The 9,834-nt window shown below is 55.6% G+C and overlaps 1 protein-coding gene across 1 annotated transcript; it reads left to right on the top strand.

The window, feature by feature from the left end:
* The first annotated feature begins 2,311 nt into the window (after window positions 1-2,311).
* Window positions 2,312-9,101, top strand: EGR2 (early growth response 2). Its single transcript, XM_060125675.1, has 4 exons — window positions 2,312-2,417; window positions 2,513-2,625; window positions 5,176-5,284; window positions 6,626-9,101. The coding sequence occupies exons 2-4, from the start codon at window positions 2,527-2,529 to the stop codon at window positions 7,873-7,875; spliced, it is 1,458 nt and encodes a 485-aa protein (XP_059981658.1). The 5' UTR covers window positions 2,312-2,417; window positions 2,513-2,526; the 3' UTR covers window positions 7,876-9,101.
* The last annotated feature ends 733 nt before the right edge of the window (window positions 9,102-9,834 follow it).

Raw genomic sequence — 9,834 nt, 5'->3', positions numbered from 1 at the left:
AGGCACCACTGTAGCCCAGGGTTTGGCACAGTCTTGACACATAGTAGATGCTCAAGAAATATCTGTTAACCTACAATAGTTCACCCTAAAGGGAACCTGAGTACCTTCTGTTTAGGCCAGTGCTGCCGCCGCTACAAAATAAGATCACAGGGGTCTTACTTCTCCCGTCCAGATTATTTGTGCCGACAAAACAAGACTTTGGTTGCACATTTGGTTGCACTGGTGTGAAGTAATCATTCTCTCAGGCTTCCCAACAACTTTGACTGGCATAATCTCGGTTTGGTTTACAGCCTCTGGGATTAACAGATTTGTAGTGAGATGCTGAATGTAGGGAGGCATTTATCAGTTTTCTCAGCACACGGGGCACCTTTAAGGAAGGCTTCGCCATGTGGCAGAGTTGGAAATTAGCCTGTTTATCACTGAGGTTCACATGTCCTATGCCATTTGAGTTCAGGATCCACACCCTTGTGTGTGTCCACGGTTAAGAGCAATTCTGACCCTTCTTTCTCACTCCAGTGGCAGTATTAGAATGGAAGTGAGTGAAAATGACACGTTAATAGCAATAGTCTATAATGATGTTCAAAAATGTTTCTTAGGGCTTCCCCGGTGGCGCAGTGGTTGAGAGTCCGCCTGCCGGTGCAGGGGATGCGGGTTCGTGCCCCGGTCTGGGAGGATCCCGCGTGCCGCGGAGCGGCTGGGCCCGTGGGCCATGGCCGCCGGGCCTGCGCGTCCGGAGCCTGTGCTCCGCAGCGGGAGAGGCCACGGCAGTGAGGGGCCCGCGTACCGCAAAAAAAAAAAATGTTTCTTAATAAATCAAAACGCAAATGTTACCAAATTATTTGTGACATGCCTCACGGCTGATTGTGATTCTCAAGTCCACACTGTGGAAAAAAAGCTGAAAAGCACTCAGAGAGTGGACCCTGAGAGCCAGCCAGGAGCCGCAGGCTGCCTTCCCTCCTCCTCACCCCCACCACAGGGCAAGCCCACTTAGGGGCACCTCTGCTTCCTTCCTCTTTTACTTTCTGGGTCTGGAATCAGGACAAAGCAGATCAGCATCTGGCATCGATTTGTTACTCTTTTAATAACCCTAATACATCTTGGAGCACTCCATGTACTTGAGCATTTTGACCAATCTATTTTAAAGAAAAGCATTTATTTGTTCAGCTTTTGATCAGAATAAGCTCAAGTGCCTAAAAGTAGAGACCATGGTACATCTCTGTATTCAACTGCCACCTTCCCCTTTCCCCCCTTCCTCCCCTCCCCAGCACAGCATCTTCCTCTGTAAACACCTTTGTGATTTTTTATTTGTCTCTACCTTTTTTTTTCTCACTTCTTCACTCCAGGAAGGATACCGTGGGATTGGCTTATTTTATTACAGAGACTATTCGTATGGTGGTTTTGTGCGAACCTGGTCACTCCATCCATAGCACAGGCTGCGAAAGGCCAAGAACTCAAATTCTTCCTCATTTGGGGAGGGGGGTATGTCCATGACAGTCCCTTGTCCCTTCCTTTTGAAACCCCTGATCTCAGCTTTCCTCCTTTCCGAAATGCCAGAGAAAAGAAATGAGGTTGTCTAAGGTGACCTGTTTCTTTCCTAGTGGCTAAGCCACGCTCCCAGTCCTCAAAGAGCCATTCAGTTTCCGGAACTGGGTTTTCCCATATGAATGATGCAGCATCCAGCGCATTGTACCTGGAGTCAGAAGACCCGGTTCCAATTTTGGACACCACCCCTTATCAGCTGCGTGACTTAGGCAAGTTACTTCAGCTTTCTGAACTTATTACCCATCCTCCGGATGGCTGGCTTGAAATGAGTATGCCTAGACTTTGTTCCATTATCACTCTTAAGAGGGAGAGAGAGGGGGAGAATCTACTGACCCGTTTCCAGCGGAGATTCAGGGAAGCCCTCCCAGGACTGGCCCCAGGCACCTTCCCGGTAGCCTGCATAGCCTCCCTGCAACTGTTGCTTGCCCCTGCCCCCAACCCACCCCCGGCTCACGGCTGGCTTGACGTAGCGCAGCTCTTAAGTAGGTGTGAGTTGTTGGAAAACTGCGAATTATTCCAGGGTCAGTCACTCCCATTTACACTAACGTGCTTCTCTGACCGGCCGGGTAATCCCGCCTCTCCTCGTTGGGGTCCCAATCTGACCCCCACTCAGCCTCCTCCTTCGGGAAGAGCAGAAGGCGAAGAGCGCGCGGCTCACCCTCTCCCGGGCCGCCCCCAGCCTGCGCCCTGCCCTCTGCGCCCAGCTCGCCCCGTACTCGGGCGTCCAGGAGCTCCCCCTCCGGGCAGCGCGCTGTGGCCGCCGGCGGGGTTGGCAGCGGCGCCCACCGCCCGGCGGCCCGGGCGACTCACCCGCCCGCCCACGTGCGTGGAGAGGAGCGAAGCGCAACCAGTCGCGGCGCCTGCGCTTGCCACCGGTGGGTGCCTTACCTCGGAGGCCGCCGGGGGCCGTAACCCGAGCCCCGCTGCCACGACCCATATTTGCATAATTCGGTCCCCCCCCTTCTTTCAGACTCAGGGCTGGAGATGCGAGTCGGGCTCCCCTCCGAGGCGTCGTCTTGCTGGTGGTCAGCGCGGGGGCCGCAGGACGGGCCGGAGCGCAGGCGGAGCGGGCCGGCGCACGTGGTAAGAGTGCAGCTTTCTTTTCTTTTTTCAGAAACGGGACTTTCCACGTTTTTGCCGAGGGTGGGGTACCTACAAGGGTGCTAATTTTGCTGCGATTTCCTTCCTTTCCCCTTTAATTTTTATCTCCAATTGGAAAAGAGCGCGCAGCGCAAGCGAGAAACTTTCCCAAATTTTCTCTGGGCGTTTGAAGTCAGGAAGATGGCCGTCCGCGGGAGAACCAATTTCGCGGCGGGCAGGGGGAGAACCGGAGCGCCGGAAGAGAAGCAGAGGCAGCTCACCGCTGCCCCGGGGTCCTGACTGCCGCGCGCGGGGCCGGGCGGGAGCGGACTCGCAGCGGCTGGGGCCGTGGCAGGTGAGCGGCCGGGAAGCCGCCTGCAGCGCCGCGCTTCTTCCACGGCGTGGCGCCGTGGCTCTCGGCCGCCCGGGCCCCCACGAGGCTGGGGCCGTCCTGGCCCGCCGCGGGAAAGGGCAGGGCTGGGCCCTAGAGGCTGTCCCGCGCCCTACGCCAGGCCTTGGCTGCTTTGGGGGCGGGAAAGGGTCTGGCAGGCGTCCACTCGCCAGGTTTGAGCAATTGAGACCAACCTCCTACGGAGCCCCGGCCAGGCCAGGAGCGCTCCGGGCGGGGGGGGTGGGGTGGGCCAGGGCGCGCCGGGAGATAGAAGCGGTCTGTGCAGCCAGTCAGAACCCACCGCTATCTGGACCTCTGAAAAGTTTTTAAAAATTGCTTTGGGAACTAAGCAGAAAGGTTCCCATCGGGGCCAGTTTTTTTTTTTTTTTTTTTACACGCAAAGGGAAAAGCGCGTACGGTGATGGCTACTCGAAACTGGCGTTAGCGTCACCGTTTGCTATCACTCTGGACCTCGCTCGGCTCCCCGAGGTGGCTCTTGGCCAGGGATAGGAAGAATATTCCTCCTCATGTGTGTGTTCTGGAGTAGCGCTCGGGTGCGGGCAGAGCGCACCTCCGGAGGGTAGGCTTTCGGGGGTGGATGACTGCGGTGGCGGCAGGTACAGGCAGTGAAGGTGAGGATGGGTGTCTTCGCAGAGCAGCCTGTTCAGCAAACCCAGGCGCCCACTCTGCCGACCAGGCATTCTGTTGGCGAGGCGAGCGCACGAGCGCGCTGTCAACAGGGAGGTGTGTAGCGTAAGGTGTGCGAGTGGGTGTGTGAAGAAGGTGGCGGGGGCAGGAGTGTGTGCAGCGGAAGTGGAGCGTGTGTGAGTGTAAGAGTGTGTGCGCGTGTGTGGCGGGGCAGGGTGAGTGTCCAAGCCTCCATCTGGACGCCCCCACACTGCCTACCGCCCAGACGCGCCGGGAAGGGCGCCCGCTCCGTGCAGCAGCTGAAGGGGGGCGGGGAGCGCGCGGGCAGAGGAAGGGGGGGGTGTCTCCGGCTGAGGATTTCTCTCGAAGCTCCCCGCAGTTATCTGCTCCTCCTAGGGAGCTCCCCCCCGCCCCAAGGTGCCCAAAATACTTAAACAAACAAACAACCCCAAACCTGTTCCGTTTTCGCTCCTGTATAAATAGAACAGACTTTCCAAAAAAGCAATACCGCATTCACTCTTATCACCAGCTACTTCTTTCCACCAAGTAATTCAGAAAAAAGCAGTCAGCTTCCGTGAATGCATGCAGCTTTTTTTTTTTTTCTTCTCTGCCTCCTTTTGCTTGCGGTTTTGAGCTGCCAAGAAAGTGAGTAGGGGTTTGACTGTAGTGTCTCGGCTCCGCTCGGTTTCTTTCCGAAGTTTAATTTTCCGGAATGGCTCCCAAACAAGGGCTGGGGAGGCGGAGCTGCCGGCACCGGATCTTCGCCTTTTTTGGAAAGTCCCGGAGAACCGGAATTCCTCCCCGCCCGGGAGGCCGCGCCGCAGCCCGGACCGATCGCTCTCCCACAGTGGTCTAAGCCGGACCCGTGGCGCGCCCTATCCCCGTCCGGCCCTGCGCTCTGGATCCGGCCTGCGGCTCGGGCCCCGCGCCCCAGACCCCTATGGATCCTCGCGGGCTGCCAGCCGGGAGTCGCGAGCCCGGAGGAGCCCGCGCAGCCGAGCCCCTATGCAAATCGGCCATGTGACGGCAAAAGCCGCCTGGCCCAGCCCTGTTCCTCAGTCCATATATGGGCAGTGACGTCACGGGCATTGAGGACCTGCCCATAAATACTTAGAGCAACACTTTCCGTCTAACCCGGAGAGCAGCAATTGATTAATAGCTCGGCGAGGGGACACACTGACTGTTATAATAACACTACACCAGCAACTCCTGGCTTCCCAGCCGGAACACAGGAGAGAGTCAGTGGCAAAGAGCCATTTTTCTTCTTAAAAAAAAAAGCAACTTGTTTGCTAGTTTTATTTGTTAGATTTTTTTTTTTGAGGTGGGTAGTTGCCTTTAAGTGTGGAGGGCAAAAGGAGATACCTGCCTAGGCTCAGTCCAATCCCTCTCCAAAACGGCTTCTCTGACACTCCAGGTAGCGAGGGAGTTGGGTCTCCAGGTTGTGCGAGGAGCAAATGATGACCGCCAAGGCCGTAGACAAAATCCCAGTAACTCTCAGTGGTTTTGTGCACCAGCTGTCTGACAACATCTACCCGGTGGAGGACCTCGCCGCGACGTCGGTGACCATCTTCCCCAATGCCGAACTGGGAGGCCCCTTTGACCAGATGAACGGAGTGGCCGGAGGTAAGCCGCTTGCCCCCTTCGCGGACCGGGACCCACGCAGCTCGGAGATGGTGGGGGGGGGTTCGGTGGATGTGCAGGACTTGGAGGAGAGGGTCGGGGCGCGAGGTGGACGGCGTTGACTGAACTGGCTTTGAAGAATGGAAGGGGTGCAGGAGGAGCCCGCGTGAGCGGGGATCCGGGCGTTGGAGCTGGACGCGCGGGCAGATGCACCAGGTTGCCAGCGAGCGAGCGTGCGTGCGCCGCGTCGCGCCCAGCCCCCGGCGGGCGAGGGGTGAGAGTAGGAGAGGTGCCCCACCAGGCTTCTGGGCTTGTGCGGGCCTTTCCGCTGGCCGCACCCCAGTCTCCCCTCTCCCGGGGTAGGGGCAAAGTGACGGGAAAGTTCGGGGCTCTGGAGGAAAGCTGCGCGTCTGGAGAGCCGAGCGGCGGAGAAGCCCCAGAGGAAAGCGTCCGCCGCTCCCTCCTCGGCAGAGGAGACCCGGGGAAAATCTCGGAGCGCGCTCCCCCTGTGGCCTGCAGGAGCGCCCCCACCTGCGCGCCGCCCGCGAAATTGAGGGGGTTGACCACTCGGGGAGGAGGAGGTGGAGGGCGGGCAACGCCGGGAAGCGGCCCCCTGGCTGCCGAGGGAAGCCCATCGGGCACCGGTGCCGCGAGTCTCCTTGGCGATGCGGTGGAAAGTGGTCTCCCGCAACCCCCGCGCCTCCCCCGAAGTCCTGCCACTGTCTTTGGGCTGGGGCGAGGACGCGCGGGTGTCGGGCAAGGCTGAAAAGGTTGGGAGGGGAAGGGAACCTATAGACTCCTTCCATCGCAGAGCCCGATTCCCTCCAGCAGTGGGAGAGGGAGGAAAGGAAGGCACCTGGGATGGGGAGCAGCTGGGAAATCATTGACCCCCTTCTTTGGCTCACCTCTCAGGCTGACACCTTCGCGGCAGTGGCTGGGATCAGTCTTCTGGGTGGTGTCTGCCCCAGCCGTGGGACCCCCCCCAGGCAAAGGAGAGGGAGAGAAGTTCCAGGCAGATGGGGAATTTTTAATACTCTTGTTGCTATTTTTGGGTGTTTTTATTGGGGACTAGAGCCACAGATGGCTGTATATGGGGGTTGGGAGTAGCTCATCTGCTTTCCTGGAGGTAGTTTGCGTCCTAGACTGTCACTGGCTGCCACAGTAGGATATTGGGCTAGCCTCTTCTGTCTTTGAGCCACAATTTCCTCACCTGTTGAACTCCGCCTCAGCTCTACAGTGTAAGATCCTGGGCCTTGGGGTTGGACTCATGTGAGACGGGGGTGAGAAGGGATTCTTGGCTGCATTCTCATTGCTCCACCTCCATTCTTCCTTTCCCCTCCCCAGATGGCATGATCAACATTGACATGACTGGAGAGAAGAGGTCCTTGGATCTCCCATATCCCAGCAGCTTTGCTCCTGTCTCTGCACCCCGAAACCAGACCTTCACTTACATGGGCAAGTTCTCCATCGACCCCCAGTACCCCGGTGCTAGCTGCTACCCAGAAGGCATCATCAACATTGTGAGTGCAGGCATCCTGCAAGGGGTCACCTCCCCAGCTTCCACCACAGCCTCATCCAGCGTCACCTCTGCCTCCCCCAACCCACTGGCCACTGGACCCTTGGGTGTGTGCGCCATGTCCCAGACCCAGCCTGACCTGGACCACCTCTACTCTCCACCGCCGCCTCCTCCTTATTCTGGCTGTGCAGGAGACCTCTACCAGGACCCCTCGGCGTTCCTGTCGGCGGCCACAACCTCCACCTCCTCCTCTCTGGCCTACCCACCACCTCCTTCCTACCCGTCCCCCAAGCCAGCCACGGACCCAGGTCTCTTCCCCATGATCCCAGACTATCCTGGATTTTTCCCATCACAGTGCCAGAGAGACCTACATGGTGCAGCTGGCCCAGACCGCAAGCCCTTTCCCTGCCCCCTGGACTCCCTGCGAGTCCCCCCTCCACTCACTCCACTTTCCACCATCCGCAACTTTACCCTGGGAGGGCCCAGTGCTGGGGCCACAGGGCCAGGGGCCAGTGGAGGCAGCGAGGGACCCCGGCTACCTGGCAGTGGCTCCGCAGCTGCTGCTGCTGCCGCCTATAACCCACACCATCTGCCGCTGCGGCCTATTTTGAGGCCTCGAAAGTACCCCAACAGGCCTAGCAAGACCCCAGTGCATGAGAGGCCCTACCCGTGCCCAGCAGAAGGCTGTGACCGGCGCTTCTCCCGCTCCGACGAGCTAACACGGCACATCCGAATCCACACGGGGCACAAGCCCTTCCAGTGTCGGATCTGCATGCGCAACTTCAGCCGCAGTGATCACCTCACTACCCACATCCGCACCCACACTGGCGAGAAGCCCTTTGCCTGTGATTACTGTGGCCGCAAGTTTGCCCGGAGTGATGAGAGGAAGCGCCACACCAAGATCCACCTGAGGCAGAAGGAACGCAAGAGCGGTGGCCCCTCCTCGTCGGTGCCGGCCGCCTCCACCACCTCCTGCACTGGGGGCGCGCAGGCTGGGGGCACCCTGTGCGGCAGCAACAGCAGCACTATTGGTGGAGGGTCCCTCGGCCCTTGCTCATCTCGGACCCGGACACCTTGAGATGAGACTCAGGTTGACACACCAGCTCCTTGAGGCCCTTCATCCACTGGAGCTGCACGACAAACACTACCACCCATTCCTGCCCTTCCCTCATTTCCTTGGGCAAAGGGCCTTAGGAGCCTAGCACTGCCCCCTCCCCTTTCCACTTAGAAGCAGGTCCTTCCTAAAAGTTAGCCCACCTTAGTCTCTCTTAGGTGAGTTGACTGTCACCCCAAGGTAATGGGGAGGCTCAGAAGGGGGTTGGGTGGGGGTCCCTGGCCTAGAGGGCTGAGGCATGACCCTACTTTAAAGGGTTGTTTGACTAGGTTTTTTTTCCCCTCTCTTACTTTGACTGGTTACAGGTTTTTGACTCTGGATGTCAGAAATGATCTGAGACTTTTTCTACAGTAGGTTGGGAGATGCTCATCCCTTCAGGTGGGGATAGCAAAAAAGGCAGAAGCAAAACTGATGTGCACTTTATGGCTTGGAACTGATTTGGGGGATGCTGTACAGTGGGTGAAGCATGGCCTTTATAAAGCTGCATTCTGTGGCCCTAGAACAGTGAATCAAAGCTTATCTAGTCATCTCAACCCTTTAAGCAATATGTATTATAAACTCCGAGAACAGAAGTGCAATGTGATGGGAGGGACATAGCAATATCTGCTCCTTTTTGAGTGGCTTGAGAAATGTAAAGACTATTTTTTCAGTGTATATCCATTCAGATTTTGTGTATTTTTGATGTGCACTGTTCTCCAAGTTCTGAACCTTTGGGAAAAAAAGTAAAGCATTTATGATCTCAAAATGAGTCAGAGGTTAACTTATTTAAAGGGGGATGTACATATATTCTCTGAAACTAGGATGCATGCAATTGTGTTGGAAGTGTCCTTGGTGCCTTGTGTGATGTAGACAATGTTACAGGGTCTGCATGTAAATGGATTGCCTTACTATGGAAAAAAAACCCATCATTCCCTGGGTTTAGTATGGCTGTATATTTCTGCCTATTAATATTTGGAATTTTTTTTAGAAAGTATATTTTTGTATGCTCTGTTTTGTGACTTAAAAGTGTTACCTTTGTAGTCAAATTGCAGATGGGAATGTAAATAATGCTACTGGAGCTGACTTGTTTGGTTATTAGCTCTTAATAGTTGTGGAAATATAAATGATTTATTCTAACACAAAACCACTAACTAAAGTTCAGATAAGGAATGGTTTATGACTATGGTGTAAATAAATACTTTTCAACAATATTTTTGCTGCAGAAATTACTTATGAAAGATTTATTGGGTGGGACTTCAACAGTACTCAGTGGGTTTTAGTACTTTGACCAAGCCAGGATCTCCAAGTCTTCTTTGCTAGCCTTTCTGACGCCAGCCCTCTCACCCCAAAGCAATCTCCATTCACAATCAAACGCTAGTGTTCTGGGGATTTCCCCCATGCATTAGTGTAAAAGTGGGGAGGCGTTGTTTTGACTCATTGTTCCGTCCTCTATAACAGCCTATAACTTCTCTCTGCTCCTGAGTGGGCTCCGGAAAATAAATACTTACAAACAAGTGCCCACTCGGAGACTACACATTTGCGGCTGTTTTCAGAACCCTGACCAGGGCCAGGAACTCAGACGAGATGTGGCTTTGTGGAAAGTGTGGTGGCGTGGTCAAGCTGGAAATGACTTTCAGGTTCCAGGATTACTCTCATGACCGCAGAAAACTTTTTGAAAAGCGCTATCACCTCTTCAGATCAAAAATGCACTCAGACACTGCTGATGACAGCATTAATAGGCTGCCAAAGGAATTACCCCAGGACTCATTTCTCTCCAGCCTTGTCTCCCCAATTACACCTATTCAGAAGGATCATTACACTGCCATAGGTTTGGTGGGTCTGGAGACTATTAAAACGTTCACCTTTTTAGATAAGTGTATACCAGCCTTAAGAAAACCTCAAAGACAATCTGAATCAAATAGGCAAAAGTGGTCCTCCATGGCA

The sequence above is a fragment of the Lagenorhynchus albirostris genome, chromosome 16 (genome assembly GCF_949774975.1).
Source record: "Lagenorhynchus albirostris chromosome 16, mLagAlb1.1, whole genome shotgun sequence".
In the NCBI taxonomy this organism is placed as follows: Eukaryota; Metazoa; Chordata; class Mammalia; order Artiodactyla; family Delphinidae; genus Lagenorhynchus; species Lagenorhynchus albirostris.
This window is presented reverse-complemented; position numbering and strand designations above follow the sequence as displayed.

What these genes read in the sequence shown, in the direction of transcription:
- EGR2 (XM_060125675.1), top strand. Translation starts at nt 2,527, where the DNA reads ATGCGAGTCGGGCTCCCCTCCGAGGCGTCGTCTTGCTGGTGGTCAGCG. An exon ending in GGAGCGGGCCGGCGCACGTG is followed by an intron (nt 2,626 to 5,175) that starts GTAAGAGTGCAG and finishes TTTGTGCACCAG; the next exon opens with CTGTCTGACAACATCTACCC. An exon ending in GATGAACGGAGTGGCCGGAG is followed by an intron (nt 5,285 to 6,625) that starts GTAAGCCGCTTG and finishes TCCCCTCCCCAG; the next exon opens with ATGGCATGATCAACATTGAC.